This window comes from Anomalospiza imberbis, chromosome 24 (genome assembly GCF_031753505.1).
Source record: "Anomalospiza imberbis isolate Cuckoo-Finch-1a 21T00152 chromosome 24, ASM3175350v1, whole genome shotgun sequence".
Lineage (NCBI taxonomy): Eukaryota > Metazoa > Chordata > Aves > Passeriformes > Viduidae > Anomalospiza > Anomalospiza imberbis.
In genome coordinates, this window is record NC_089704.1 from 1,889,395 (window position 1) to 1,917,386 (window position 27,992).

The 27,992-nt window shown below is 57.4% G+C and overlaps 6 protein-coding genes across 8 annotated transcripts; 3 read left to right on the plus strand and 3 right to left on the minus strand.

Moving 5' to 3' along the window:
• Nucleotides 1-384: 384 nt before the first annotated feature.
• Nucleotides 385-6,460, minus strand: DDX25 (DEAD-box helicase 25). Of its 2 annotated transcripts, XM_068172035.1 has the most exons (11): nt 6,429-6,460; nt 5,728-5,863; nt 5,551-5,643; nt 5,334-5,436; nt 4,592-4,706; nt 4,061-4,238; nt 3,094-3,331; nt 2,727-2,889; nt 2,409-2,597; nt 568-868; nt 385-510 (listed from the first exon to the last, which is right to left on the minus strand). In XM_068172035.1, the coding sequence occupies exons 2-10, from the start codon at nt 5,838-5,840 to the stop codon at nt 804-806; spliced, it is 1,257 nt and encodes a 418-aa protein (XP_068028136.1). In that variant the 5' UTR covers nt 5,841-5,863; nt 6,429-6,460; the 3' UTR covers nt 385-510; nt 568-803. The 2 variants fall into 2 exon arrangements, with proteins under 2 accessions (XP_068028136.1, XP_068028135.1); XM_068172034.1 differs by lacking the exons at nt 385-510; nt 568-868 and adding an exon at nt 1,388-1,635.
• A 146-nt stretch (nt 6,461-6,606) lies between these two features.
• Nucleotides 6,607-12,897, plus strand: PUS3 (pseudouridine synthase 3). The gene is made up of 5 exons (XM_068172029.1): nt 6,607-6,625; nt 9,653-10,087; nt 11,149-11,699; nt 12,021-12,211; nt 12,582-12,897. The coding sequence occupies exons 2-5, from the start codon at nt 9,701-9,703 to the stop codon at nt 12,869-12,871; spliced, it is 1,419 nt and encodes a 472-aa protein (XP_068028130.1). The 5' UTR covers nt 6,607-6,625; nt 9,653-9,700; the 3' UTR covers nt 12,872-12,897.
• HYLS1 (HYLS1 centriolar and ciliogenesis associated) lies at nt 7,767-8,718 on the minus strand. The gene has a single exon (XM_068172058.1). It carries the CDS (start codon nt 8,716-8,718, stop codon nt 7,924-7,926), a length of 795 nt encoding a protein of 264 aa, XP_068028159.1. The 3' UTR covers nt 7,767-7,923.
• A 280-nt stretch (nt 12,898-13,177) lies between the features above and the next one.
• RPUSD4 (RNA pseudouridine synthase D4) lies at nt 13,178-16,551 on the plus strand. Its single transcript, XM_068172049.1, has 7 exons — nt 13,178-13,457; nt 14,436-14,601; nt 14,809-15,010; nt 15,229-15,322; nt 15,408-15,558; nt 15,830-15,927; nt 16,079-16,551. The coding sequence occupies exons 1-7, from the start codon at nt 13,299-13,301 to the stop codon at nt 16,262-16,264; spliced, it is 1,056 nt and encodes a 351-aa protein (XP_068028150.1). The 5' UTR covers nt 13,178-13,298; the 3' UTR covers nt 16,265-16,551.
• Nucleotides 16,552-16,694: 143 nt separating this feature from the next.
• PANX3 (pannexin 3) lies at nt 16,695-20,778 on the plus strand. Its single transcript, XM_068172036.1, has 5 exons — nt 16,695-17,809; nt 18,478-18,620; nt 18,721-18,935; nt 19,060-19,724; nt 20,545-20,778. The coding sequence occupies exons 1-5, from the start codon at nt 17,629-17,631 to the stop codon at nt 20,604-20,606; spliced, it is 1,266 nt and encodes a 421-aa protein (XP_068028137.1). The 5' UTR covers nt 16,695-17,628; the 3' UTR covers nt 20,607-20,778.
• Nucleotides 20,779-20,919: 141 nt separating this feature from the next.
• Nucleotides 20,920-26,782, minus strand: SIAE (sialic acid acetylesterase). 2 transcript variants are annotated; one of them, XM_068172018.1, is made up of 10 exons: nt 26,669-26,782; nt 24,646-24,810; nt 23,471-23,634; nt 23,250-23,388; nt 22,983-23,166; nt 22,585-22,694; nt 22,369-22,502; nt 22,047-22,201; nt 21,773-21,968; nt 20,920-21,697 (listed from the first exon to the last, which is right to left on the minus strand). In XM_068172018.1, exons 1-10 carry the CDS (start codon nt 26,727-26,729, stop codon nt 21,416-21,418), a joined length of 1,590 nt encoding a protein of 529 aa, XP_068028119.1. In that variant the 5' UTR covers nt 26,730-26,782; the 3' UTR covers nt 20,920-21,415. The 2 variants fall into 2 exon arrangements, with proteins under 2 accessions (XP_068028119.1, XP_068028120.1); XM_068172019.1 differs by lacking the exon at nt 22,983-23,166 and having other exon boundaries at nt 22,585-22,707; nt 26,669-26,731.
• Between the last annotated feature and the right edge of the window lie 1,210 nt (nt 26,783-27,992).

The following is a 27,992-nucleotide window of genomic DNA, read 5'->3' on the forward strand; positions in this document are numbered from 1 at the left end:
CTCGCTGATCCTTTAATTAGAATTCATTGCTTGTTACCAAAATCACACTGTTAATACCAAATGTGTGTACTCCACAAGGAGGCTTGAAATGCCCCAAAGGGTTAAAGCTGGCAGCAAGGAACTGCAGAGCCAGGGCCAGGCCCCTTCCTGCTACCACCAGGTCCTGCTTCCACTGCCACACCCGTCTGGCTGTGCTCTCATCACATTTTGGTCATTTTTTGTGCCGGTTCATGTTGGGTTTGGATAGAAATCTGGATGAGGAGAGCAGGGCGCAGTAGCCAACCCAATAAATGACACCATTGTCAACAGTGACCTAATCAAACCCCACCTCCGAGGGCTGATCTATTTCAGAGAATTTCGGTAAAGAACGAGCCAGCCTGGTGATTACAAACAATTTCATTTATTAAAGATTAACAAAGACACAAACACAGCCCGGTCCCTGGAGTCCAACTCCTGTCCTCACACTGCCAGGACCCCGAACACTTGGATTTCAGACCCCTGGGGTCCAACCTCTCTCCTGACCGATGGGATCCTGCACACGTGGATTTCAGATTTCAGACCCCCAACCTCTCTCCTGCACTGCCGGGACCCTGAACACTTGGGTTTTGCCCCGGGATCTGGGATGGCAGCAGTGGATTCCTGCTGCCATCTAGCGAGACAAGGTTCGCTCCAGCCTCTCCTCAGGCAACACAACAGAACTCAACAGCTTCAGGAGGATACAAGAGAACCGGGAAGTCTTCCCCTATAACTTTTCCTCCTGTTTAGAACTACAACTTGGATTTGGGAGAACGAATCCCTGCTTCTCACTCAGCTGCAAGCTTCTCCAGCTCGTCCATGTCGTACGGATCCAGCTGCTTGATCGTGGTCTCTGTAGGAAGGAAAGAGCAATTGTTGGGACGTGAGTGCAGAGCTCGCTGCAGCATTTCCCTCTGCAGGGAAATCAGCTGGGACAAAGCAGGAGGGGAACTGGATCAGGGCAGCAGGCAGCAAGTGCAAGCAGCAGCCCCACAGCAGCAGCACGCAGAGCTCAGCCTCTGATGTGCCCCCGCTCCCTGTTCCCACCTCCACGGCCTCGCAGGACAGGGAAGGTTTGTACCCTCCATCTGTAACATCACAACATGAAAAGCACAAGTCAGATCGCTGGGGGCTCATCCAAACACTGGCTCCTTCTGCCCATGGCTGTGGTTGGGCTCATCCACATGCCAGTTGTTCCAGCTGCTCATTGCTTGTACTCCACAGCAAGGATCTTTGCCAGAATGCGTTCTCTGCCTGGTGTCTGCCTCAGGCTCACTCCAGCTTCCAAGGACTGGTGAATATTTGAAGGAACCAAGAGGGCTGAGTGGCTCTGAGGCCGGAGATGTGGAAGGGACACCGTTTGCTGCCCATCAGAAGGCTTCTATAACCTTCTTTCCTCTAAAAATCACAGGGAAAACAGGCACTGGGATTCAAAAAGCCATCAGTGCAGCCCTGGCATCTGGCAAATTTCATGAAAATTCTCTTGATGTTAGCAAGAGACAATTTCCACTCAGGAAAGATTTCCAAGCTGCCATCTCCTCTCCCACAGCCAGGGCTGAGCTGAGCTGGGGCACCAGGACTCCTGGGACAAGCACTTGCAAGGAAAGGCAGAAAAAACGCCTGAAAGAGGGAATAAAAGAAGGTGCTGAGGCATCCTGTGTACTGGTAACATCCCTTGCAAGTTGCACACAACCTCCAGGGCTGCTTCCTGGGAAATTTGCCTGCTGGGGAGCAAAATTCACCCTAAAAGCTGTATCTGTCACCCGTTCCCAATGAACTGCGGTGATAAATCAAAACCTTAAAATTGTGATAGATTTGTAAGATTTGGTATGTATTTATAGTGCTGGGCACATGCTAGGGTTTTCCCTTTAAAGGACATGCGCGCTCCTGAAAACTCTTGATATTTTTTAAATTACTCTAGCTAATTTACATATTCATAGACTTTTACAATAGGTTCATGCATATTCATTCTTCTGATTTTGCATTACACTTACAGCTAGTTACACTTGTACTCAGTTTTTATTAGAAAGTGCAGAGAGAACTCCTGGGTCACTCTATGCTGTCTGTTTCAAGCTCTGAGGAGTCTCTTGTCTCTTATTTCTTTAGCTTGGAAATTTGCATTCTTTCTCTTTAGCTGGGGCAGTTTTGCTAGGGCTGCAGTTACTATACTATAAACAGCACGTTTTACTTATGTTAGTAAGCTCAGAGAGGCACATTTCACTTAAATCTAAACGGATTTCTGCTCTGTTAGATGTTTACTCTGTCTCACCAGTGAGACGAGCCCTGGGGAGAGGAGCAGCCTAACAAGGACTATTTGCAAACAGGAAAGGAGCTGGAGGGGCTGACAGTCCCAAGCCCACCTCTCGGAGCGGTGGATCCATGCGGATACTCACGGAAATACTCCTCTATCTTGTGCACGAGCTGCACGGTCTCTCTCTGCACCACGCTGAAGGCGATGCCGCGGTGCCCGAAGCGTCCCGCCCTCCCAATGCGGTGCAGGTAGGTCTCAAAATCCGGCTCGCCGTCCTGATCCATGGGGAGGCCAAAGTTCACCACGGTGGTGACCTGCTGCACATCAATGCCTGGAAGAGAGGGAAAGGATCCTCTTGGGATACCTTGTCCCACAGGATCTGCTGCTCAAGCCCACGTGGAAGAACAGCAGGCCCGGCGCATTTCGGGCCATCAGAGAGGTGCTGGGTTTGCCAGGGTACCTCTGGCACAGACGTTGGTGGCGATGAGGACCTTCTCCTTGCCCTCACGGAAGCGCTGGATGATGATGGCCCGCTGCACCACTGTCAGCTCTGCTGTCAGGATGGCCACTTGGTGCCCGTCCCGGTTCATGTTCCCCGACAGCCAGTCTGCCAGCCTCCGGGTCTGCACACACGGGGAGAGGCTGAGGCCAACAGCTCCCTCTCCAGAGTCCCCTGCCCCTTTTGAGGGAGCTCATGGCAGTTTTCAACACTCCTCTGGGTCTGCCCCTTTGTTTTGGGGGTCTTGGGAGGAGCCCACTGTGCCCACACTGTAAAATGACCCATTCCTGCTATTTGCAGCGGGAGAGGGGCAGTGCGGGGCCCTTACCTGGCAGAAGATCATGACCTGACCGATGGTGAAGCTGCCGTAGAGGTTGCAGAGGGCCCTGTACTGCTCATCCAAGCTCTGGCACACCATGAAGTACTGCCTGATGTTGCTCAGGGTGAGCTCCTCCTCACGCAGCTTGATCACGATGGGGTCGGGGATGATCCGCTCAGCAAAGGCCCGCACGGGCTCCTTGTAAGTGGCTGAGAACAGCAGCACTTGGCAGCTCTTGGGAAGAGCCCTGGGGCAGGGAAAAATGGTTTAACTGAGGTGTTAGGGCATGGGTTGGACTCGATGATTTTGAAGGTCTCTTCCAACCTAGTCATTCTGTGAAAAGCTCTGTCAGCCCCAGAGAGCAGCTGCAGCTGCCCAGGAGGACAGAAACCCTAATTTAAATTGATTTAGTGTTGCCTTCAATGGAAAGGGAAGCCAAGAGGGCTGACAAGGAAGATGGAGAGGGACTTTTTACAAGAGTCTGGAGTGAAAGGAAAAGGGGAGAATGGCTTCACATTGAAAGAAAACAGGTTTAGATATTAGGAGGAAGTTCTTCCTTGTGAGGATGGTGAGGTCCTCTGGCATAGGTTGCCCAGAGCAGCTGTGGCTAGCCCCATCCCTGGAAGTGTTCAAGGCCAAACTGGATGGAGCTCTGAGCAACCTGGTTTGATGGAGGGCGTCCCTGTCAATGGGAAAGGATGGGAACAAGATGGCCTTTAAGGTCCCTTCCAGTTGAGGCCATTCTATGGTTCTGTGAGTCCATCTGAGGCCTGTAACAGCTCAAAGGAAAGCTAAACGAGGTCAAGTGTCTTCCTGTGTGTCTAGTGCACGCAGTTTTACAGAGAGACAGACCTGTGGACAAGCCTCTTTGGCACCATGGACACACTCTCCCAGCCCCTTTGGTGACAGATTCCTTTAGAGCTAAAGAAGAGAAGGGAAAGCAGGGATCAGGACACCAGCTCTCAGCAATCCTCACCTGTGGATGCGGATGCTCTGACAGGAGAGGCCCTGCGTGTCGATCATGATGTCAGCCTCATCCAGCACGAACAAGGAGATCTTTGTCAGGTCCAGGACACGTTGTTTGAAGCACCAGTCCAGTGTGGTGCCTGGCGTTCCGATGATGATCTGCTCCTCCAGCACTGTGCCCTTCAGAACTGCAAGGGGACAAATGGCATTTGGCTGCCGCCAGCCATGGAGCTCTCTGGTGCTCTGTGTTTTCCCTTGGCTTGCTCAGAGTCTGGCTGCTCAGTGATGCCTTCAAGGGGTCATCATGACACTTCCCTACAGCCTTGGGGCATGGGAACCACCCCCATATGGGAAAAGGGAGTCTGCAAGCAGGCAGTGATGGTGGAAAAGCCTCCTCAGCAGAAGAGGGGGACAGACACTACTTTATTGCCCTTCATAGATGTTTGGGCAGTCTCTGGTAGCTCCAGGCTCTAAGAGGGGATCCCTGTGCTCCCTTCCCGTTTCTGGAGCAGTGCCAGTGGCTGTGCTTGGCTGGACTCACCTCGGTTTCCCCGGACAGCGTAGTTCACCTTGATGTCAGTGCAGAATTTCCCAATGGCCCGCACCACCTGCCCGATCTGCAGAGCCAGCTCGTAGGTGGGAGCCAGGCAGAGGCACTGGCAGGAGAGCAGAGCAAGGAGCTGTCAGACCTGGGATGGGGCACACTGGGCAGGGACAGCAAGAGGAGCTCAGGAGCATCCCACAGCACTGAGGCACAGGGGACGGGGCAGCACGGCATGGCTGGAGGTCCAGGAGCTGGGCTGTGTTCCCAGCTCCAGACAAGGGGGCAGAAAGAAGCTGCTGCTGCTCTTTTTGAGGAGGAAATGCGTCTCTCAGAAGCGTGGTGCAGCTTGTTCCTGTGCCCTAGCTCAGTCACACTGTCCACACACACAAAAGGAGAACTTACATGGCTGGAAACAGCTGGCAAAGCTGGTTCTGCACCCAGAGAGGGGACTGGGAGTATCTGAACACCAGAAACCAGCAGTGTCTACAGCTGCTCCTCAAAACCTAAATTCCAGGATAACTGAAGCCTGGATTGATCCACTCTGGCAAGTCAAAGCACCTCCCTGAGGTGGGCACTGTGTTTTTGGTCCTACCTGCCACTGGGCCCTGGTGGTTTACTATCCCACTCCAGTGGGTAAAGTTACACAGGAACAGGGACGAAGCCCAGAGCTCTGCCCCTGGCAGCGTCCTGGGCGCTTGGGCCAACCCCTCCAGCAGCAGCTCTCCCTGTCCTGCGTTACCTGCGGATATTTCTCGCTGGCACTGGCTCTGCTCAACATGGCCAAGACAAAAGCTGCTGTTTTCCCTGTCCCTGACTGGCTCTGGGCAATCAGATTTTGGGGCCTGCAAGGCAAAAGCAGCTTAGTGGAATGGAGGGGTGGGGGCATTCCTGCTTGGCACCACAGCACTGGGATGCCGCGAGGAGCCGGGGCTCAGCCGCGCTGTGGTCCTACTCACGGGTATGCCAGCATGAGTGGCAGAGCCTGCTCCTGGATTTTGGATGGTCTGTTGAAGCCCATCATATAAACCCCCTGCAAGAGCTCCTTCTTCCTGTGGAAACAAAGCATTTGAGTGCCCACGTGAAGGAAGCTGGTGCGATGGAGCATGGTGGGGCCGGGGGCTGTGGCAACTCACAGGGGCAGCTCCTCGAAGGTCTTGATGGAAAAGAGTGGGGAGCTGGGGTCCCGCTGCAGGATCTCCACGTGCTGCTGGGACTCCACCAGGGATGTGTGGATCAACTTGTTCATCAGTGACAGCTCTGCCAGCGGCACTGGGAAAGGCAGCAAATATTTTATTTACTCCATAAATAATACAAACGGAATCACGGAGTCATTAGGGTTGGGAGGGATCTCTGGAAGTCATCCAGTCCAAACCCCCCGCCAAGGCAGGGTCAGCTGGAGCAGATGACATAGGAACATGTTCCTGTAGGCCTGGAATGCCTCTAAAGAGGGAGGATCCAGGACCTCCTTGGGCAGCCTGTCCCAGCGCTCTGCTGCTCTCCATGCCAAGAAGCTCTTCCTCATGCTGAGGTGGAACTTCTCGTGTTTTAGTTTACAACAAAAGGCTTGCAATGGGAATCCTCTTGTCTCTCCAGAGGATTTCTTATTGTTCTGTGGGTTCATTAGAAACACTGCAGGCAACATCCATTATTCCAGACTTACTATCACCATACTCATAAACGAGCATCTAAACACACTGCACCGATCCCTTCCCTCCTCTGCAAGCAAAACACCCTCTTGACTAAATTATGGCTAAATACTGCGGGCCGCCCCTCCGGTCCGTGCCCGGCGGGGCTCGGAGCGCGGGCTGACACCGAGATCCCCTCCGCTTCGCACCTCTCTCCTCGTCCTCCGCCTCGTCCCGCAGCGCGGGCAGGCGGGAGGCCGAGCGGCGCGGCGCGGCGCCGTGCCACGGGCAGCCCGGGCCGGCCGCCGCGCCGAGCCCGCGCTCCGCCCCCGCCATGCCGCCGTCCCGCAGGGCCGGGAGCGCCGGATGGGGCGGGAACATCCGGCACCGGCGGCGGCGGGAGCGGGTACGGCCGGCGAGCCCCGGGCAGCCGGGCGGAGCGGAGACCCCCGCGCTTGGGTGGGCGTCCTCGGGGTGCCGGGCATCTGCTGCGCACAGGGACTCCGTAGGGTGCCAGCACTCGTCCCTGTGAGGTTTAGGGTGCTGGGGAGCCCTGGGGAGCTGGGGACGGGGACCATGGAGGAGGGAGAGGCCCCTGCTGGAGACAGGGACGCCGCAGAGTTTGGGGGTTGTGTCCGCCTCCCCGTAGGATGCTGAGTTCTGGGACACCAAGAGGGAAGGAGGTGTCCCCAAGATGATGGAGATGCGGGGATCCCATGGGGTTTTGGGGGCTCCTCGGGATGTTGGGGGACAGGGACCTCCATAGGGCAGTGAGGGTCCCCAGCTGCACAGAGGGACCCTACGTGGTGCTAGCACTGGCCCCCATAAGGTTTTGGGTGTCTCTGGGGAATAGAGACTGCCCTATAGTGGGCATGGTGGGCTCCCTGGGGAGTTGGACCCTGTAGAGCAGGAAGGGTCCCCTGCTGCAGTCAGGGACCTCACAGGGTCTGAGAGGGGAGGGAAGGGGCCCTTGGGTGCTGAAGGAGCATGGAAGCTGTAGGGTTGGGGTGCTATCCCCCCACAGGGTTTGGGGAGAGTTCCAAGGGTTCTGGGGCGCAAAGACCCCTTCATAGATGGATGGGGATCCACAGAGTGCTGGGGAGTCAGGGACCTGCAACCTGGAAGTTCCCCCAAGATGCCAGAACCCCTGCACTGTGGGGTGACAGCAGAGTCCTCAAGCTTGTTTGTCCCCCATCTGGGATCACCTCCAGGGGAGGTTCAGGGGAGGCCTGACACAGGACTCCAGGCTGCACCTCTCACATGCTTCCCATCATCCCACTCCCTTTTCCAGCCATCCCACTGAGCTTTTTTCCTGCACCAGAACTGCCACCTTTTCAGTCCACTCCCATATCTTGGAAAAAATTAACACTAGGAATAGTAATAACACTACTAGTAGTGCTAATAATACTTTGCTTCCATCCTAAATCTCCTTTATTTTAAAGATGAGGTAAAATAAGGCAAAGGCAGCAGAGTTAGGTGATGCAGAGATAAGTCTGGAATAATGGATGTTTCCTGCAGTGTTTCTAATGAACCCACAGAACAATAAGGAATCTTTGCAGATGCTTTATTGAGAAATAGTGATATTGCCAAGACATTGCAAAGAAAACCTCCTGCACACCAAAGCTTAAGCTGCTTGAAGCACACCAGGGGAATTTTCCAGACTATGGAGGATGTTGAGGAGGAGAAAGCAGCGGGGCTGGGGCTCTAGGAGGAGGTGCTCCGACGGGGCATGTGGCAGTGGGCCAGGTCCCAGCGCACGCCGAAGCGCAGGGAGTCACGCTTCTTCATCGTGGGCACCTCGTACGTGTTGGGGACGAGGCGCTTCTGTGCCCGGCGTGGCAGCCCCGACTGGAGCATCTGCTTCCGCATGGCCCAGCGCACGCTCTGATGTGAATCCTGCCCGGGAAAGCTGAATCTCTTCCAGTCTTGCCTGTATGCGTTAAGTTTGGCCACTGGGTCAGTTCTCTTCACTCTATCAGCCTGTGGAGCAATGTAAGCGGCCGCCGTGGGCGGTCGCCCTGGCATGGAGCGGTTGGATATAGTGTCGCTCCCAAAATCCCCGAGTTGAGAGTAGGGCCTGTCCTCAAGGAACCAGTCATCATCGTCATCATCATCATCATCATCATAGTGCAGGTAGTCCTCCAAGGTGCTGCTGCTGGTTTCTATTTCCCCTTCCGAGATGGTGTCATCCATAAAAGTCCTGGAATGCCCCAGGTTCCATGGATTGCTGTTTATATCTGGCTCAGTGCTTGGTGACTCATCGGAGACCTCCACGCTTCCATCGGGTCTGTGCCTCAGCACCTTCCTCTTCATCACCAACCTCCTGGTTTCCCTCTGATCCATGGGAAGGGCCGGCCGTGTGCCAAAAACAATGGATGCGTCAGCACAGGGATCATCGTGGAAACACAAAGGCACCTCGCAGCATCCCTGCCAGGAGCTTGGCTGGCTCAGATCAGCTGCCAGCTGCTCCTCGCACTCTGCTCTTAGCAGCCTCTCCATGGTTCCCACCAAACTGGGTGGATTCTGCAGAAAAAGAAACCAGGGTTAATTTATTGCAGTACATTCAGGTTGGCTAAAAATGTCAGAGGGGCTCTGATGCTCAAGTTTTTGGGTTCAGGGGTGTTGCTTTAGGTTGGGGGGTGTCCTCAGTGCACTGCTAATCCTCCTGCTGCCAGCAGAAGGCTCTTCTCTACAGTAACACAAACACAGCCCCTAAATTCATGCTAGAAAACTACACTAAAGTTAATTATGTGATAAATTAAGTACTCGTGGAAAAACACAGGGCAGGTTCCAATGCACTGGACGAGAGATTAATGGTCTTTCCTTGTACCTCTGCTTCTAAACCCACAATATTTAGTCATAATTTAATCAAGAGACATCCAAGAGGGTGTTTTACTTCCAGGGGAGGGAAGGGCTCAGTGCAGGGTGTTTTGATGCTCATTTATGAGTCTGGTGATAGTAAACCTCCAGCCCTGTGACAAAAAGGGATCCAGACATGGATTCCACTCTCAGCACCGGTTTAGGATCTCTTTAAGGCAATTTGAAAAGCTGCAAGTGTTGCTGGTGCCACTGGGAACAGTGGGAGCAGATGGTGGGGCGGGATGAGTGGCAGCCGTCAGCACGCTGTCTGCAGCGGGGATGCAGGTGTGAAAGTGACAAGGGCTCCGTGATGGCTCGCTGGGAACGTGCTGCTGCTGACGGAGCAGATCCCATCAGCTGGGGGAAGAGGAGTCCAAAAAAAGATTTGAGTGAAATGAAGCTGCCTGAGCTAAGCACCAGTGGCCCTGCCCAGCCTGTGCTCCCCTGGGAACACCAAGGGGCTCAAACAATAAAGACTGACTCTGTTAGTAACAGTTATTTTGCAGAACAAGCCTAGAGATCTAATAAAAAACACATAAAAATCCAAATCCTCCATTTTTTTCTTTCCCTGCAGACCCCAAGGATCCACCAGCAACAAACTTGACACTCCAAGGTGGCGGCTATGGCTGAGGAGAGCACGGCTACTGACCATGAGCAGCTCCTGAGGAGGGTGCAGGAGCTGGAAGTGGAGGTGAAGCGGCTGCAGGAGAAGCTCCAGGAGGACAAGGAGGGTGCAGGGAGGAGAGAGGCTCCTTCAGCCCCTGGGAAAGCCAGGAAACGCCAACAACGGCCCTTTGATTTTGGTGCCCACAGCCGCAGACACGTGGCACTGCGCATCGCCTACCTGGGCTGGGGCTACCAGGGCTTTGCCAGCCAGGAGAACACCCCCAACACCATCGAGGAGAAGCTCTTTGAAGCCCTGAAGAAGACGCGGCTGGTGGACGACAGACAGACGTCCAACTACCACCGCTGCGGGCGCACGGACAAGGGTGTCAGCGCCTTCGGGCAGGTCAGCAGCTCCATGGGGGTTCCTGTCGGTTTTCCTGGGTGGGACGGAGATCTGATGGCACTACTGTCCCACAGCACAGCTTGGATTTGTTCTTTAAAAGCCACCAGCTCTTAACCCTGGAAGTGAACCTGGCAATGGCTTCCTGCACGTGCAATGATGATTTCAGACCTTTGAAGCCTTTTTAGTGCCATTTCCCCCCATATTAGTTGTTTTCCAAGGCCTTGTTTTAGGAGGATAAAACGTGTTTTAGGCTGCAGATTCCCCAATAGCTTGGTGATGCCCTGCCCTTGGCAGGGCCCTCTCAGCTGATTTAACTTGCCAACCCTACAAAAACCCAAAATCTCCAGGAACCGGCTCACTTCCTGCAGCATCAGGCAGCTGAATTCCTGCACAGAAGGGTCTGAGGGGAGCTGCAGCCAGCGGAAGGGAGCGTGGGAGTGGGAGCTGGAGGGAGGGAAGCAAGCTGGCCCGCTTGGTGGGCATGGAGCCATCAGGCTGGCTGAGACACTGGGGAGAGAGCAACCTTGGTGGCTTCACCATAGGGCTGGTTCACCTTTCTTCCCTCCCAGCACAGAAAGCAAAGCTAGCGTAGGTTTAACTTCAAATGGCTCCTCTGCTCTCCTTCCCAGGATGAGCCACATGAAATTAGGGCATTTGGTGCCTTCTCTCGCACCACTTCAGCACACGGCACCCACGGTGGAATGAACTTGTTCCTACACCAGGCTTCCTGGCCAGCCAGGCTGTTACTGCCTTCGAGTCATCACCTCCAGCTTGAGAAAAAAAAAAGCACATTATAACCCTGTGACTAAAGATGAAGCCATTCCGAGACTGTGCTACGTAGGCAGCCTGCAACTTTCCCTGTTTTATTAATGGAATCCATGGCATCTGCTCGGGTCCTCAGAGGCACTCGCAGCTCTGCCACGGCAGGATTGCCTGATTGAAACCACCTTCATCTGTAGGAGATCCTGGATTTATTTCCCAGAAGTGTGGGAAGACTTGGCTCCACATGCCACTGCAGCCATCCATCCATGCTCTAATCCTGGCTTTCCTCATTTCTGCAGGTGATCTCCCTGGATCTCCGCTCCAGCCTGCCAGAGGGGCAGCAGCTCAACGGCCACAAGGGTGAGGGGCAGCAGGAGGAGCTCCGTTACACCCACATCCTGAACAGGGTGCTGCCGCCCGACATCCGGGTGCTGGCCTGGGCCCCCGTGGGGCCGGAGTTCAGCGCCCGCTTCAGCTGCCTGAGCCGGACCTACCGGTACTTCTTCCCCTGCGCCCAGCTGGACGTGGCCCTCATGGACACCGCGGCCCAGCGCTACGTGGGCACCCACGACTTCCGCAACCTCTGCAAGATGGACGTGGCCAACGGGGTGCTCAACTTCCAGAGGACGATCCTCAGCGCCAGAGTGACATGGGTGGACGGGGGAGGAGAAGCCGGGCCACGGGATCCCTTCCGGCTGTGCCAGTTCGAGGTGACAGGGCAGGCATTCCTGTACCACCAAGTCCGCTGCATGATGGCCGTGCTCTTCCTCATTGGCCAGGGCATGGAGAGCCCAGATGTCATTGATGAGCTGCTGAACGTGGAGAAGAACCCCCGGAAACCACAGTACAGGTAGGGACTGGTCTGGAAAGCCCAATGGGCTGCTCTTCAGGGCAACAGCTGTGCCTGGAGTGCTGCTGGCAAGCCATGCCAGCACATGAAGCAGTCTCACACATGGAAACAGACTGACAGTGGTCTCACTGGAATGTATCCCCAAGGATCTCTGTTTTTTTTGCTCTTAAGCAAAGTTTTGACAGCTGTAGTCCTTGGTATTTGGTGAAAATTAAGTCACTTTTTACTCAGAAAGGAAGTTCTGTGAAGGTTAGGGCTGGTTTTGTCAGATCCAGTGTTCTTGAGCCTTTTTATGGTCCCACGTCCTCTCCTTGTTCCCAGTATGGCGGTCGAGTTCCCCTTGGTCCTGTACAACTGTGAGTTCCCAGACCTGCAGTGGCTCTACGACCCAGAGGTGCAGGGCTTCAACGTGACACACTTGCAGCAGCTCTGGGCCAGCCACGCCGTCAAAACCCACGTGCTCCGGGACATGTTGGCAGGGCTGGATGCTGCCCCCATCACCACCAGAAAAGGTAGAGGAAGTCTGGGGGGAATAACTTGGAATGCACGCTGACAGACAGCAGGGTTAGACGGGATATTGGGAAGAAATTCTTCCCTGGGAGGGTGGGCAGGCCTTGGCACAGGGTGCCCAGAGAAGCTGTGGCTGCCCCTGGATCCCTGGCAGTGTTGAAAGCCAGGCTGGACAGAGCTTGGAGCAACCTGGCATAGTGGAAGGTTGCCCATGGCAGGAGGTGGAACGAGATAAGCCTTAAGGTGCATTCCAACACAACCAGTATGGGATTCTGTGAATTACAGAGGATTAACCGGTTTAAAAAACAAAAAAAAAAAAAAAAAAAAAAGACGGACGGGATAATTAAATGTTGTGTTTCCATGATGCCACAGATCCAGGGAGCAGCCTGGTGCCCTGGGGTGAGCTGCAGCCCGCACTCCACAGCCAGATCAGCGGCTTCGTGGAAGGGGTCCAAGCCCGCACCTACAAGCCCCTGCTGGCCCGGCCCAGATGCGAGGGGCTGGAGGCCCGGATCGAGCACTTCGTGCGGAGGGGCCGCATCGACCCGCCCCAGGGGCCGGGGCTGCCGGGACACGGGGCCGGGGAGCCCCCCGAGGGCAAGCGGGGCAGCAGCGGAGCGCCCGAGCAGCTGCCCAAGAGGATCTGTATGGACAGCGAGTGACGGGGCACTCGGCGTGGGACACCTGACGCTTCTCCCTTTTTTTATATTCTCCTTACTGAAAAACAAAAGGGTTTTTTCAGTGCCATTTTTTATAAATCCCAAGAAAACCGGCGAAACGGTGTGGTGTTCTGGCTAGGGGGCAGTGGGAGGGGGCTCAGCGCCCCGAGGGCGCAGGGAGGCTGCACTGAGGGGATGGCTGGGGCCCCCCGCCCCTCTCGCTCCCGGTACCTCCGGCCCGGCCGCGCCGCTCCGCTGCTCCGCCGTGAGCCGCAACCGCCGCCGCGGTTTAAACACCCCCGCGCGCCGCCATTGGCCAGCGCGGCTGTCGCTCAACTGGCGGCACCTTCCCATTGGACGGGCGCTCGGCGGTGCCGCACCCGCGGCGCCGCCATTGGCCATCAGAGGGAGGCGGAGAGGGAGGTGGAAGATGGCGGCGGGTGGCGGAGCGGCCAGGCGCTGTTGGCGGAGCGGCGCGGGGCTGGCCCGGGCGGTGCGCGGCATCTGCGGGAGCGGACGGGCGACGGCGGCTCTGCGGGCGGAGGAGCTGGCAGAGCGGCTGCGGAAGAGCGAGGAGCAACAGCGAGAGGTGAGCGGAGTGCAGGCCGCTGGGCCCAGGGTCTCCGGACTACAACTCCCGGCGTGCACAGCGCGGGCGGTTACGGGGAGCGGAACTCGCGGGTGAGCTGGATTGTGTTGGGATGGGAGGAAAACCGCCCAGTTCCACCCGCTGCCACGGGCAGGGACACCTTCCCCTAGACCAGCGTGCTCCAAGCCCCGTCTGGACACTGCCAGGGATAGGGCAGCCACAGCTGCTCTGGGCAACCCGTGTCAGGGCCTCACCACCCTAACAGGGAGCATTTTCTTCCTAATATCCCCTCTGTCTGTGTGAAAGCCATTCCCCCTTATCCTGTCCCTCCATCCCTTGTCCCCAGTCCCTCTCCAGCTCTTCTGGAGCCTCTTCAGGCCCTGCAAGGGGCTCTGAGCTCTCCCTGGAGCCTTCTCCTGTCCAGGTGAGCACCCCCAGCTCTGCCAGCCTGGCTCCAGAGCTGAGGGGCTCCAGCCCTTGGAGCATCTCCGTGGCCTCCTCTGGACTGGCTCCAGCAGCTCCAGCTCCTCCCTGTGCTGGGAGCCCTGAGCTGCAGGCAGCTCTGCAGGTGGGGTCTCACCCGGGGGGCAGAGGGGCAGAATCCCCCCCTGCCCTGCTGCCCACGCTGGGGATCAGCCCAGCACAGGGGGGTTCTGGGCCAGGGCCTGTCCAGCTCTCACCCACCTGCACCCCAAGTGCTCCTCCCAGAGCTGCTCTCCATCCCTTCATCCCCAGCCTGGATTGGTCCTGGGGGCTGCCTGACCCAGGTGCAGCACCTGCCCTTGGCCTTGTTGAACCTCATGAGATTCCCCAAGGCCACTGACTGAGCTTGTCCCGATCCCTCTGGATTCCCAGCTGTCCCTCAGCCACGGAGCAGGAGCACGTGGAAGGCGAGCATGTTGCTGCAGGTCCCAGTGCAGGTTTGTGTGAGCCAAGAGCTGTTTAAACCCCACCACTGGTGTCTCGTTCTCTCCTCAGATCCCCAAGGACCCGACGCAGCGATGGCTCCGGGAACTCGCTGCCATGAGCCAGCAGCTGCAGCAGGTTCACCCCAACGTCCTGGCCAAGATCCTTAAACAGAGAACTCTATTCCAGAATGAGGAGATTGTGGTGATAGACAAACCCTACGGGCTCCCTGTGCATGGTGAGGGCGAGTGGGGAATGGAAATGGATCCGTGGTGCTTACGGGATCCTCTGTCTCTGTCCTTCCTGTGCTGGGGTTTCCCTTCCCAGGGAGGGTTCCAGTGGCTTGGTCACTGTCAGATCTCGGCCTTCCCCTGGCATATTGGGGTGATTTAGGGTGCATGGGGAGTACGAGAGATGAGACTCCTTGCTGCCCTGGGTCACACAGGCGGCCCCGGCATCAAGAACTGCATCGCTGATGTGCTGCCCATTTTGGCCAAGATGCTGGAGAACATGAAAGCTGAGCCCCTCCACCTCTGCCACCGGTTGGACAAGGAGACCACGGGTGTGATGGTGCTGGCACGGAGCAAGGAGGCAGCAGAGAAGATCCGTCTGCTCTTCAAAACCCGTCAGGTGGAGAAGATTTACCGGTAGGAAAGGCTTGAATGAAGATGGGGCTGTGAAAGGCGTTTAAAAAAAGGGTGAGCCCCCAATCCCTGAGGTGTGGGGGCTTTGTGGAAGTCGAGGGTGTTGTTTATCTCCCCCGTTCAGCACCATTTTATGGGACTGGCTTGTGAGAGGGGGGCTGTGAGGAGGGTTCCCCTCCTGTGAGAGCAACACCCCACAGACCTCTGCTCTCCCTTTCCAGGGCAATTGTCCTGGGGGACCCAGACCCTGTTGAGGGCGTTGTGGAGATCCCCATTGTGGAAAAGGAGGTGCAGAGCCACCAGTCCCACTACAAGGTGAGTCCCGTGTTCCCTCAGCAGGGCCACGCAGCCCCAGCATCCCCTCCTGTCTCCCCCAGCTCCCCCTCTCGCCACCCTTCAGATGACGCTGGCTCCCAACTACCGCCTGTGTCCGGAGGATGGGAAGGTGATGAAAATCCGCAGGAAGCGGAACGCTGAGCGCGCGGTGACGCGGTACCGCCGGCTGGCCGCTGCCTCCGCCTGCTCGCTGCTGGAGCTCCAGCCCATCACCGGTGAGTGAGGCCTGCCTGGCTGTCCCGGGGCTGGATCTGCTCTCTGTGCAGTCAGCAGCAGCTCTGGAAGGGCGAACTTGTGATTAGACAAGAATGGAATCGTTTTGGGGACAAAGCTCTGGGAATGAGCCCTGCTGGGGCGATGCTTTGCTGCCGAGCTGTTTGCCAGCTGTCAGTGATTTCAGCACGGCTTTGTCCAGCACTGAGGGTGAGGCGTGGCACAGCTGGATGTCAGCTTTCTCTTCTTCCTTCTCTTCCCTTTTCTCCTCAGGGGTGAAGCACCAGATCCGGGTTCACCTGGCCTACGGCTTGGGATGCCCCATCCTGGGGGATCACAAATACTCGCACTGGAGCAAACTGGCGCCCCAGGTAAGGCAGGTCTTGCACTGGGGAGCAGCTGGAGCTGGGGAGCAACTGGAACACAGCCCCTTGTGTTCCCCAGCTGCTCGTGGGCTGGGGATTTCAAGTCCCAGCTGAAAAGCTGCAGTTTTGAAGGGAACATTTTCTGTCCTTGCTGCAGAAGCTTCCTGAGCTCACCCTGAGGAGGCTGAAGCTGGAGCAGAGCAAGGCTCGGTACCTGCCCCTGCACCTGCACGCCCACCGGCTCTGCCTGCCCCTGGGCCAGCCCTTAGACTTTGTCTGCAAGCTGCCTCTCTTCTTCCAAAAAACCCTGAGGAAGCTAGAGCTGGACATCCCTAAGGACTGATGAGGCAGGACTGGAATCGTGCCACGTATCTCCGCATCTCCAGCACGTGGCAGCAGCTGTGCCCACCTTGGAGCCAGTGGTGGGGTGAAGCCTGCAGCTTGCAGTCTCTGTGCTGTGCTGATGTTGCTGGATTCAGAGTGGGTGCCTACATGTGCTTCTGGCCCAGGAAAGCAGCTGGACATGCTGAGCAGCCTCTAGCAGAGACGAACAAGGCTGGGTGAAGTTGGGCTTTGCCTGATTTGTGTTTTGAACTTGTCTCTGGGCAATAAAAGCTCCAGTTCCCTTGAGGGAAGGTGGTGTAGTGTCTCTGTGCTCTGGCTGGGTGGGACTCTGTCCCTGTGTAGGTTTGAGCAGACGTGGTTGCAGCCCTTCCCAGATTTTGGAATTGTCGCTTGTCTCTCCAGAGTTGTTTTGCTCAGATTTGGAGAGTCCCTTCACTGGAAAATCCATTGAAAGTGCAATTTGGCAGTGGCTCTGGTATTTTTTTTGCTGTGCTGAGACTGCACAGGGAGTTCCTTGGCTTGGTTTGGCTGAGCAGCTCTGCGACTGCCCCTGCTCTGTGCTGCCAGCAGCATTAGTGTGGGTTCCTCAGCATTGTGCTGCTGGGAAACTGTTCTGTCCCACTGCTCCTTCAGTTACCCTATTCCTTATTTTTAGAACCCCTTATTGGGATCCTTTGCCCTTGGGAGCTTTCTTGGAGCCAGGTTCTTCCCCCTGTGCCCTGAGAGGGAGGCGAGAGGAGGACTGATGATCTGGGGAATTGCAGCTGATGTTCTGCCTCAAAATCACCTCATTTGATGTCTCCTGATCTGTCTGAGGAGCTCAGGGCTGGGCAGCAGGATCTTTTCTGGCCCCTCTGACTGGTTTGGGTGATGGAAAGGGGTTTTTATGCCCCACAGGGCCACTGTGTATCTGGCTGGGGCTTCTTGCTGTGGGAGGGCCCAGTCTCCTGGCTCCCTGCTGAAAATAGCTGGGGACCCCCATGCCCTCGGGCCACAGCGCCAGAAATCTGTTGGCTGATGAGAGAGGGACATAAAACCACGGGGAGCCAGGAGCGGCTGCGGCCGGGCAGGAACGCTGCCCTGCAGGAATGCTGTCAGGGAGGAAAGCTGCTTTCCCAGCCTGCTGCCTTCCCCGCTCATTGCTGCGGCTGCTGGGGTGGGTTTTTCTATTTCTGTTGGTGAAAAGGCTTCCCTGTAATTACGAGGTGATTTAACGCCTTGTCTGAGCTGTTGCTGTCGTTCACAGCTGCCGGACACAGCACTGGGCAGGCTCTCGGCAGGGACTCCTCAGCCCAGCAAAGTTGCTCCTTGAGCCAGTCACACCTCAGGCAGCCCTCATCAGTGTCTCTTCCTCACTTCAAAATGTCCCTCTCGCACACGGCTGCTGAGTACATGCTCTCCGATGCTCTGCTCCCGGATCCCAGCAGTTCCCGAGCCAAGGGCTTGCGGCTGGAGCTGCCAAGCGATCGCCTGCTGAAGTTTGTCACCGTGGGGCTGCCCCTCTTCCTCGTCTCACTGGCTTTCGCCCGGGAGTTCTCTGCTGGTGAGTTGCAGCTTTTCCAATGTGTTCTTCAGGTCGTGGGCAATCACCAGTGGTGATCTGGTTGTTGTGGCAAACCCCTTGTATTCTTGATGGTGTCATGATCCAAAGCCGAACAGCCTGGAAGTCCAATTTTAGGAGCTGTTCTGCCTCATGGGTGTTTATTGATCGTTTTTAATGGATCATAATTCCCTGGGAGAGTGTGGGAACAGCTGTGCTAACCCCAGGAGCAGCACTGAGTCAGTGCCCAGCCTCAGCTGCTTATGCCCAGCACCTTTGGGTGCCATGGGCTTATTTCCAAGGAGGAAGAAGAAGAGGAGGAGGGTGCCAGCAGCATGGAGAGATGCATTGTGACCTCAGGCTAAATCTGTCCCCGGCCAGCATCTAACTGCTCTCCCTGAGGATTTGGTTTTACTCCAGTTTCTTGCTGGTTAGCCTATAATTCCCTTCACTGTGTACACACTGCTACACACAAAGGGTTTGTGTTTGGGAAGAGATGGAAAAGTCCTGGCTAGAAACACAGCAGCTCCAAAATGACCGTGAAAAAGGCTTTTTCTTGATTCAAAGCAATGTTTGAGATGTAATTACCCTCCTGTAAGGCATTTGCTTGTGGCTTTGGAGTGTTCCTCCACCCTCATGGCTGAGGTTTGCTCTCCTCCTCCTCACCCCAGGCTCCCAGATCAGCTGCTTCTCTCCCACCAACTTCACGGGGAAGCAGTCCGCCTACACTGACACGGCTTGCTGGGACTCCCTCATCCACCATGGCTTTGATGCTGAGGGACGTGCCATCACCAAGTCCCTCTGGGCTCTCAAGGTAGGGCCAAAGTCACATCTGGGTGCCCCTGCATCCCATCTGGATGTCCACAGCAAGAGCGACTTGGCATCCTCAACAACCGTTCATGTTTTTTGCCCAGGTCTTCCCCTACTCCCTGCTGGTGGTGGCGGTGCTGATGTACCTGCCATACCTGCTGTGGCGTTACGCTGCCGCCCCCGCCCTGCACTGCGACCTCCTCTTCATCATTGACGAGCTGGATAAATCCTACAACCGCTCCGTGCGCCTGGTGCAGCACATGAAGAAGGTCCAGCAGGCCAGTGCCGAGCCAGAGCAATTCTGGGAGGAGTACGAGAGGTGAGGCCAGGCCAGGTCACCATGGCCCTTGGAGTCCCTCCACGTGGCGTTGTGGCTGCACCCAGGATGGACCTGGGTGAAATGGGGGGTGGCTCTCACTCCCCCTGTGTCCCTCCTGCCCCAGGGCCCGCCAGGAGAGGTATTTCGAGTTCCCGTTGCTGGAGCGGTACCTGACCTGCAAGCAGCATGCCCATGCCCTGGTGTTCATCTACATCCTGAGGAACCTGCTGCTGCTCCTGTTCTTGGCTGCCACCTGTCTCTACCTGGTCTTTCTCCACCTTAACATCTTCTTCCAGGATGAATTCAGCTGCTCCATCAAAACGGGGTTGCTCCAGGCGGAGCCGCACATCCCGTTGCTCATCCCTTGTAAGCTGGTTTTCTTCTCCGTGTTCCAGCTCATCAGCCTCTCAGTTGGCAGTGTCTATGTCCTCCTCATCCCTGTTGTCATCTACAATGCCCTGCAGCTCTGCCAGTGGGACAAGGGGCTGCTCTCTGTCTATGAGATGCTGCCTGCCTTCGACCTGCTCAGTCGCAGGATGCTCACCTGCCCCCTCAACGACCTCAACGTCATCCTTCTCTTCCTCCGTGCCAACATCTCCGAGCTGACCTCCTTCAGCCGCCTCAATGCTGTCAGCGCCCTGAGGGAAGCCACTGCCAACAAGGAGGACATTGATACTGTCGTCGATTTCATGACGCTGCTGGCTGGGCTGGAGACCACCAAACCCAAACACCAAGCTTGCACCCCCGAGGCCGAAGGCAGTCCAGCCCTCTCCAATGGTGCAGCCCTAGGTAGGCTTTTTGGGTAGAGACAACTTCTTCCCTCTTCTCTTGGCTCCCACACCACAAGATCCCACCCTTGAAATATAGCTGGACCACCCAAAATCCTTTGCCAAGACCTTAAGGTGTTTGGGGCATAGCTGGGGGTCACTGTGAGGGCTGACAAATCCTGGAAAAGGTTCTGGCATGCAGAGTGTGATGCTACTGTGATCCAAGGTGTGGGCAGGGGTTGCTATAGGAACAGCAAGCCAAGAGATTGCTGCTTAAATCCAAGCTCTGGGCAAACTGCAGGGTTGGGAGGGTCCCTGTTTTTGGCAGCTCATCCTGCTGGGAGTGGGGTTGGGAGTTTTAAATCCTGGGGGGCTGATGCCAAGGATGCCATACCCGCCCCCTTCTCCCGTTCCTATGGCACTGGTGGGCACAGTGGTGCTGTGTGTGGAGATGGAGATGGGTTCCAAGATAAAACCACATTCCCAGGACCTGCACTGCTCCCTCTCCCATGTGCTGTGGGTTTTGGGGGGGCTGGATGCCTCCTCTGGGGTCTCACAGGGACCCCTGGCACCCATGGGAACTGGTTTGCAGGCTGTGTGAGACAGCCCAGCCCCACAGGTAGGAGCTGAGAGGCCTGGGCTTCATTCCTGGCCCTGAACAGAGTCTGAATTATGGTTTAAAAAAATCCACAGGCGGAGCTGGAGTCTGCATCCTTGTTGCCATGGCAACCCAAGGCCAGCACAGCTGGCTCCTGGGCCAGTTACTCGGTGCTGGAAAAAGCCCAGATCCTAGTCTGCCATTGCCCAGCTAATTAACTGTCTGCTCTTCCCCCCTTGTCTAGAACCAAAGCCTGGAGTGGAAACGATGGGAAAAGCCTCACGGGACTCACTCGGCTCCGCCTGACCCAGAAGAAGGCAGCAGGCAGGGATCCTGTGATCCCTGGATCCACTTTTCTGACACAACTGTACTGCAGCAGCCAGGCTGAACCCACCTGTGCTTCCTGCAGCTGGCCTTTCCCTTCTTATGTACATTTGTCCAGCAAAAAATGGTTAAATAATCTGTGTTTTGTGCAGAACCTCTTGGGTCTCTTATTCTTAGTGCTGGGTGTCACACTGTGCCTCTTCCACATAAATTTCCCTGCTCTTATGGCAAGAGGTGGGGAATAGAGGATGAGGAATGCTCATCTGAAGGAAAAAAAGGATCCAGGAATAAAATTAGGTGGTTCCTTAACTGTTTATTAAGAGAGGGAAGTGGAAGGCACTCGCAGCCCTCCTCAGCTCCCTGTTCCAGCCCAGTGTTAGTGTTTGGCTCTGGTTTTTTGGCAGAGCTCCTCTCTCCCCCTCTCCACCCTGCAGCTGGAAGTTGATCCCTGGATCCTATGAGCACCCTACCCTGGGGATCAGTGGTCTATGCCCAGAGAAATGGGGTGTCTGGGGGCCAGGACCAGCTCCATGGGCAAGAGACCAGCAGTGAGGGGTTCAGCTCCGATTGGTGTGTCCTGCTGCTTCTCCTTACATAATTTTTTATATATTAAATTGTAAATTGGTTTTTCCCCCTTCCCCCCACCCCGCAGCCTTGGCTTGAGTGCAGAGAGGAGCTGAAAAGTTGTTTAATTAATAAGGTAGTAATGAAGCCTCTGATTCTCTTGCCTGGGAGGAGACAGTGCTAGGAGCCATGAGTGCTTTGCCAGAGGTCTGAGCTCACTCATCTCCCTAATTTAGGAGGAAACTGGAGCCAGGGAGGAGCAGCAGCTCTCTCCCTCCGGCAGCGTTCCCTGCAGGGAGGGTGTCCAGCAGGAAGGGGGGTGCAGGCAGCCCCTGGGAGTTGTAGAGGGGGCAAGCCTGGTACTCACAGGGCCACTCAGCCCAGGCATAGCGCAGGCCCAGCACCAGCGTCCTGCAGCCACTCAGGGCCAGCGTCACCGTGCGGGACCCTACTGCCACCACTGGTGCCAGCAGCCACTGGCATGGGGATGCCTGGCTGGAGCAGCACACCTGGGGAGGGGAGAAACCCCCATCAGTGTTGTCTTCCCTTTCACAGCTCTCTGGAGAGGATATCCCACTCCTCACCTCAAATGCCTGTGCATCCCTCTGACGGCAGATGAGCTCCTGGCTGTAGGTGACATTCAGCAGCCCCCTGGTCACCTCCAGGATAGCCCGGGTAGGATATGGTCCCTGGAACACAAGGCCCTTGTCCCCATACGCAACAGCCATGGCACCCAGCAGCAGTCGGTGAGCCACATTCTGCTTGTCCCGGGGGTGGATACTGCCCAGGAACAGGAGGAAGATGGAGCTGGAACCCAAAAACTCCATCCCTAAAACCTCATCCCAGCCCAGGACTCACCTGCCATAGGGAGAGTGCTCATCACCCAGATCCATGGCTACAGCCATGAAAGTGCTGGGCATCCTGGCATTGGGAACAACCCCCAGGTCGGCTGTTTGGTGCCAGCGGAGCCGGGCGAAGCTGTCGTCTGCGCTCCGACGGCGGTAGGTAGACAGCTGTGAGGCACAAGGGAAATGGGGGAGTGGCTCAGATCCAAAACTGGCCACTGTGGACCCTGCATGGGATTTTCAGCACTTGGCAGGATGCACGTGTCTTTACAGCATCCTCTCCCTGGGCATCCCCCAAGGACAATGGGGGATGTCACCCCTCTCACCCCCCACACCTGCACAAAGCCAAAGGGGAGAAGTGGCTCCGTCTGTCTGGCTGACCCGGTGTGGAACGCCCAGCGCCAGTCGGCAATGAGTGCAGGGAAGGTGCAGTTGTACTGGTCTGTGTTCAGGAAGGTATTGGCCTCGCCTGTCCCCCAAAAAGAAAGGCTGGTGAGAGCTCGGTGGGACTGGGGGCTGCTCCACCCCATGGGATAGAAATGGGGGCTCACCCTGGTACCAAGCGACACCCCGCAGGGTCATGTTGAGCAGTGGGTGGATCATGGCGTTCCAGAGCACGGAGGGTGTTTGTGGGCCAGAGAGATGCTGATGTGGAGAGGTGCTGGAAGACAAAGCTAGGTTTAAGGGGGGTGCAAAGCACAAGGCAGCCTTTAGGTTAAAGCAAGCACCATGCCAAAGGGAGATCTGGAGTCCCTCCCTTCTCCCTCCACCCACCCAGATGTGCCTTATGCTCTTGGCATGGGAGGGGTTTTTATCCAGAGGGGGCATAGTGATGCATAGAGGGGGCTGTGAGGGTCCTGGAGAGGAGGTGGGGTGGGAAGGGATGAAGATACTCCCCAAAAGCAGCATGGTACAGGGCAGGAGGAGTTTCCACAGCACCTTCTCTCACCTCCCTGTGTCCTCTGGGAGCCCACATGCCTGCAGAACCCGGCGGGAGGACCAGGCCTCGATGGGGGTCCCCCCCCAGGCCACCTCCACCAGCCCGATGGGGGACCCCAGAGCCTCATACAGGGAGCGCCCCAACAGCCAGCACACGGCCGAGAAGTAGGTGAAATTCCCGTGGCCCAAGTTTTCTGCTCAAGAAACAGTAGGCTGCAAAGGGAAACAGTGGGGAAAAAGCCATTTTCAAGCTCTTTTGGAGGCACATTGCACTCACCAGCCGTTGGAATGGACCATGGCAAATCAATCTGCTCCAGGTCCTCCAGCTCCACTTCGGAGCGGGCACATGCCGCAGCAAAGATACGGATGTAGGGATAGCGAGCGGCGGCGGCGAGCTCCTGGCTGGCATTGGCCACCTGAAGAAGGGCCAGGAGCATGCAAGGCAGTTCCCTGCCTGATCCCTACCTGGTCCTGCCTGATCTGTGCTGGGGGCCTTACCTGCAGGACTGTCATTGCCATGTTGCTCTGCCCACTGCAAAGCCACACATCTCCAAAGTAGATGTCTTGCAGCGTCACATTCTCCAAGCCTTGCTCAGCTGTCAGTGCATAGGGACCACCCCGATCCATTGGGTCCAGGACAGTTGTCCAAGTTCCAGAAGGTCCTGGAGGAAGAAGATGGTGCTTATCTTCCACCACCCTTATGCAGGCCTCAAGACCTTCACCAGGATGTTGGATGAGCAGCCAACAACCACTGGGGAACAGGGAAAAGCTTCTCCACCACAGAGACAGGTTGGGGAAATGGATTTCAGAAGCTCTCTGGCATCAGAGGGACCTTTCTCCTGCAGGAATTTAGGGGTTAAAAAAGAAAACCTGGAAAACAAATGTGTGTCAGAGCAGAAGCTGCTTGGAGGAACTGGGATTACAAGAGCAGCTTGGTGTGTGTGACACTGAGATGTCTCCAGCTAATTTTAGAGGCGCCAAATCGAAGCGTAAAGATATTCTGCTGGAGCTTAGCGTGGATTTTCTGGCTGGATCCTGGATTTCTGCTCTCCCACAAGACACCTCCAGGCTCTTCATCTTATTGAGGTGCCCTTGGGCAGCACTTTTACCCTCAAAGATGATGAGTTCCCTCCCAACTCTTCAGGCAGGGATGTAGCTGGGATTTGAGGTGCCCTAAGCCCTCCCAGTTCCAGGAAGGCTCTGCTTGCATAGACAACATCCTTAGAGGCTTAGAGATCTCACAGGATCTCTAAGGGGGCACAGACTGAAAAAGAACCTGGGGATGCTCTGCAGGTTCCTCAGACCTGATTTAGACAGGGAGAGAAGCTAAATTCCCTTTGTCCCCTCCACAGCCTCATCGCTCGGCTCCAGCCCGTGCGGTGCCACCCACTCCAGCAGCAGCTCGGCTCCCGCCGGGCGCCCACGGGATCCACTGCTGGGAACCAAAGTGAGCAAAGGCTGGCACTGCTGGGGAGGGGAATGGCTGAGCCCCCTCAGCTCCTCTGGAGAAGTCACCAGCACCTCTGCAGCCCCAGGGCAGCAGTGTGACAAACATGGGGGTGGTGCCAAACCCTGCCTCAGCCACCCCACCATCGGCTCTGATGTGGGCTCAGACAAGTTCTTTGGCCACCAAAACCATCAGTCCCAGTTTCTAGTGAAAGTTTTGGACTGACCTGTAACCTGTGCTGTTTTCTCCATGATGATGAGGCCGCTGGCACCTGAGAGAGTCAGGGTCACCATGGCCCCTAGCTCCCCGTGGCCCCACACCACAGCCCCTGACGGCTTCTGCTGCAGCACCATGTGGTCACCATAGTAGGAGGCAAAGCTGAGCATTCCCCCTGGAATCAGCAAACAGTGCAAACATCAGCTCTGAGAGAAAAACATCCTCAGCATGGCCTCTAACCCCCCCTTAAATACAGGTTATTTGAGAACCCACTGAATTTGCAGACTCCTGGTCAGCTTTAAGGTGGTTAAAATCACCACAGAGCTGAGGAAGAGGCACAAGGAGGTGCCTCTTCCACAAGAGGGAGTTCACCTCCTAAAGTACAGGGAACATGTTACATCGTTATTACATGGATTTGGATACAGATTTTGTAAAAATTCCTCTAATAACAGCATAGGAGTGTCTCTCTCAGCCCAGCCTTGCTAATGAATGTTCTGATGTATTTTTCCTTTGGAAAAAGGTTTGTCAAGGGGTGGGATGGAAAACATCAGGTGTGCAGCATTGGCAAAGGCACCTTCAGTGGGGACGGAAGCAGAAGGCTCAGCCCTGGCATCCCCAAGAGCCCCATTTTTGCAGTGGGAAAAGAAAATCATGTTTGAAAAGGGGGTCAGAAGTAATGTGTGAGGGGTGATCTGGGCAGAGAACCCCAGAGACCAGATCAGAGCTCACGGAGCCTCATCTCCTCTGCAGCTCATCCTAGGCTGGGTTTTAGGAAGGAAAGGAACGATGTCCTCGGCCCCTCAGGAGTCAGCTGCATCGCTGGTCCCGCTGCCTCATGCCACAAGGCTCCGGGAGTTATATAAAAAACAAGTCGGAGGAGAAAAAAAAACCTAAAACTGAGACGCCAGGGAAGAGTGGAAGCTATAAAAAGCAGCTGGGAGGAGGGAAGGGAAGAAGAAGGGAGGAGGGAAGGGAGGAGAGCCCACGAGACAGCACCAAGGAGCCGCATGCGGCTCCCACCTTACGTAAAGCATCGTCCCACGGCAGCAGTGCTGGGCCAAGGGCGTCGGGGAGGGGCTGGGGGTGTGAAGGCTACCAAAGTGGGACTTGGGGGATGCCACGGGCATTGCACTGGGGCTTGGGGGGATGCCACGCTTGTCAAAGTGGGACTCGGTGTGCAGAGGGTGTCAAACTGGGGCTCTGGGAGTGCAGAGGGCATAGAAGCAGAGCTTGGGGGTGCAAAGAATGTGAACGACGGGTGAGGGGTAACAAGGTCATCTAAACTGGGCTAAAGGGGATGCCAAAAGCATCAAAGTGGGGCTCAGACTAGTGCCAACGTCATCAAAGAGGGTCTGGGGCTCAAAGGCTATCAAAGTGGGGCTGGGAGGATTTACAGGAGGTGCCAAGAGGGGCACCCGAAAAGTGGGTCTGGGGTCTTATGTGCCAATGCACATAAGAGGCTCGGAGTGTGCAAAGGGCACCAAATCGGGGCTCGGGAGGGCTTAGGGAATCCCCTGGGCATTGGAGCCGGCTCGGAGTGTGCAAAGGGCACCAAATCAGGGCTCTGGAGGGCTTAGGGAATCCCCTGGGCATTGGAGCCGGCTCGGAGTGTGCAAAGGGCACTAAATCAGGGCTCGGGAGGGCTTAGGGAATCCCCTGGGCATTGGAGCCGGCTCGGAGTGTGCAAAGGGCACCAAATCAGGGCTCGGGAGGGCTTAGGGAATCCCCTGGGCACTGGAGCCGGCTCGGAGTGTGCAAAGGGCACCAAATCAGGGCTCGGGAGGGCTTAGGGAATGCCCTGGGCATTGGAGCCGGCTCGGAGTGTGCAAAGGGCACCAAATCAGGGCTCGGGAGGGCTTAGGGAATCCCCTGGGCATTGGAGGCGGCCTGCTGTGATGCCAAGGGTTCTGGCGATGCCAAGTGCCCCGAAGTGGGTTTCGGGGAGGTCTCAGGGGAGGCCCGTCCCGGGGACTGGCTGCAGAGGATACCCGCGGGGCTGGGGGCTCGGAGGGTGACCCTCCCCAGCCCTTTACCTGCCACCGCCGGGGCCAGAGCCGGCAGCGCCAGCAGCGCCAGCAGCGCCCCCGCCGCCATCCTGGGGGGACGACGGACTGCGAGGGAGGGCGCCGGGACCCCCGGCGCTCCCGGTATCGGCCGGTAGCGGCGCTCCCCGGTCGGCCCGGCCCGCCCCGCAGGCGGGCCCGGCGCGCGGGGGCGCGGCCTGTGCACGCTCCGCCCGTGGGGCGGCGGTTGCCGAGCGACGGCGTCCGCAACGCGGCCTGGCCCGGCCCGGCCCGGCCCGGCTCTGAGGGAGAGGCCGAGGGGAAGGGCCGGGAGCGCGGGGCCGAGGGTTGTGGGGCTGCGGGGGAGCCGGGGCACACCGGGGAACGGGAGCCGGGGGTCACCGGGGAGAGGAGCCGGGGCACACCGGGGAACGGGAGCCGGGGCCCACCGGGGAAGAGGAGCCTGGGTGGAACGGGAGCCGGGGCTCACCGGGGAACGGGAGCCTGGGTGGAACGGGAGCCTGGGTACACTGGGGGAGAGGAGCCGGGGCACACCGGGGAGAGGAGCCGGGGCACACCGGGGAACGGGAGCCGGGGCACACCGGGGGGCGGGAGCCTGGGTGGAACGGGAGCCGGGGCTCACCGGGGAACGGGAGCGGGGGCACACAGGGGAACGGGAGCCGGGGCTCACCGTGGGGCGGGAGCCTGGGTGGAACGGGAGCCGGGCACACCGGGGAACGAGAGCCTGGGTACACCGGGGAACGGGAGCCGGGGCTCACCGGGGGGCAGGAGCCTGAGTGGATCGGGAGCCCGGGCTCACCGGGGAACGGGAGCCCGGGTTCACCGGGGAACGGGAGCCCGGGCTCACCGGGGAACGGGAGCCGGGGCTCACCGGGGAACGGGAGCCGGGGCTCACCGGGGGGCGGGAGCCTGGGTGGAACGGGAGCCGGGCACACCGGGGAACGGGAGCCGGGCACACCGGGGAACGAGAGCCGGGGCACACCGGGGAACGGGAGCCGGGGCTCACCGGGGGGCAGGAGCCTGGGTGGAACGGGAGCCGGGCACACCGGGGGGCAGGAGCCTGGGTGGAACGGGAGCCGGGGCACACCGGGGAACGGGAGCCGGGGCTCACCGGGGGGCAGGAGCCTGGGTGGAACGGGAGCTGGGGCTCACCGGGGAACGGGAGCCTGGGTGGAACGGGAGCCCGGGCTCACCGGGGAACGGGAGCCGCGGTTCCCCGCGCCCGCTCCCCCCGCCCAGGCCGAGGCCTTGCGCGTGCGCGGCGGGCAGGCAGTGTCTCCCCCTAGCGGCGGCGCTGGCGCCCTGAGTCCGCGGGTTCGAGTCCCGGCGCTGC

What these genes read in the sequence shown, in the direction of transcription:
- DDX25 (XM_068172034.1), bottom strand. Translation starts at nt 5,840, where the DNA reads ATGAACAAGTTGATCCACACATCCCTGGTGGAGTCCCAGCAGCACGTG. An exon ending in CCACTCATGCTGGCATACCC is followed by an intron (nt 5,437 to 5,550) that starts GTGAGTAGGACC and finishes TTTGCCTTGCAG; the next exon opens with GCCCCAAAATCTGATTGCCC. An exon ending in CGCTGTCCGGGGAAACCGAG is followed by an intron (nt 4,239 to 4,591) that starts GTGAGTCCAGCC and finishes GTCCCCTTGCAG; the next exon opens with TTCTGAAGGGCACAGTGCTG.
- HYLS1 (XM_068172058.1), bottom strand. Translation starts at nt 8,718, where the DNA reads ATGGAGAGGCTGCTAAGAGCAGAGTGCGAGGAGCAGCTGGCAGCTGAT.
- PANX3 (XM_068172036.1), top strand. Translation starts at nt 17,629, where the DNA reads ATGTCCCTCTCGCACACGGCTGCTGAGTACATGCTCTCCGATGCTCTG. An exon ending in TTCTGGGAGGAGTACGAGAG is followed by an intron (nt 18,936 to 19,059) that starts GTGAGGCCAGGC and finishes CTCCTGCCCCAG; the next exon opens with GGCCCGCCAGGAGAGGTATT. An exon ending in CTCCAATGGTGCAGCCCTAG is followed by an intron (nt 19,725 to 20,544) that starts GTAGGCTTTTTG and finishes CCCCTTGTCTAG; the next exon opens with AACCAAAGCCTGGAGTGGAA.
- PUS3 (XM_068172029.1), top strand. Translation starts at nt 9,701, where the DNA reads ATGGCTGAGGAGAGCACGGCTACTGACCATGAGCAGCTCCTGAGGAGG. An exon ending in GTGTCAGCGCCTTCGGGCAG is followed by an intron (nt 10,088 to 11,148) that starts GTCAGCAGCTCC and finishes TCATTTCTGCAG; the next exon opens with GTGATCTCCCTGGATCTCCG. An exon ending in CCCCATCACCACCAGAAAAG is followed by an intron (nt 12,212 to 12,581) that starts GTAGAGGAAGTC and finishes ATGATGCCACAG; the next exon opens with ATCCAGGGAGCAGCCTGGTG.
- RPUSD4 (XM_068172049.1), top strand. Translation starts at nt 13,299, where the DNA reads ATGGCGGCGGGTGGCGGAGCGGCCAGGCGCTGTTGGCGGAGCGGCGCG. An exon ending in GCCACCAGTCCCACTACAAG is followed by an intron (nt 15,323 to 15,407) that starts GTGAGTCCCGTG and finishes GCCACCCTTCAG; the next exon opens with ATGACGCTGGCTCCCAACTA. An exon ending in GGAGCAAACTGGCGCCCCAG is followed by an intron (nt 15,928 to 16,078) that starts GTAAGGCAGGTC and finishes TCCTTGCTGCAG; the next exon opens with AAGCTTCCTGAGCTCACCCT.
- SIAE (XM_068172018.1), bottom strand. Translation starts at nt 26,729, where the DNA reads ATGGCGGCGGGGGCGCTGCTGGCGCTGCTGGCGCTGCCGGCTCTGGCC. An exon ending in CTCCCAGAGGACACAGGGAG is followed by an intron (nt 22,695 to 22,982) that starts GTGAGAGAAGGT and finishes TTTGTCTTCCAG; the next exon opens with CACCTCTCCACATCAGCATC. An exon ending in TCCCCTTTGGCTTTGTGCAG is followed by an intron (nt 22,202 to 22,368) that starts GTGTGGGGGGTG and finishes TGTGCCTCACAG; the next exon opens with CTGTCTACCTACCGCCGTCG.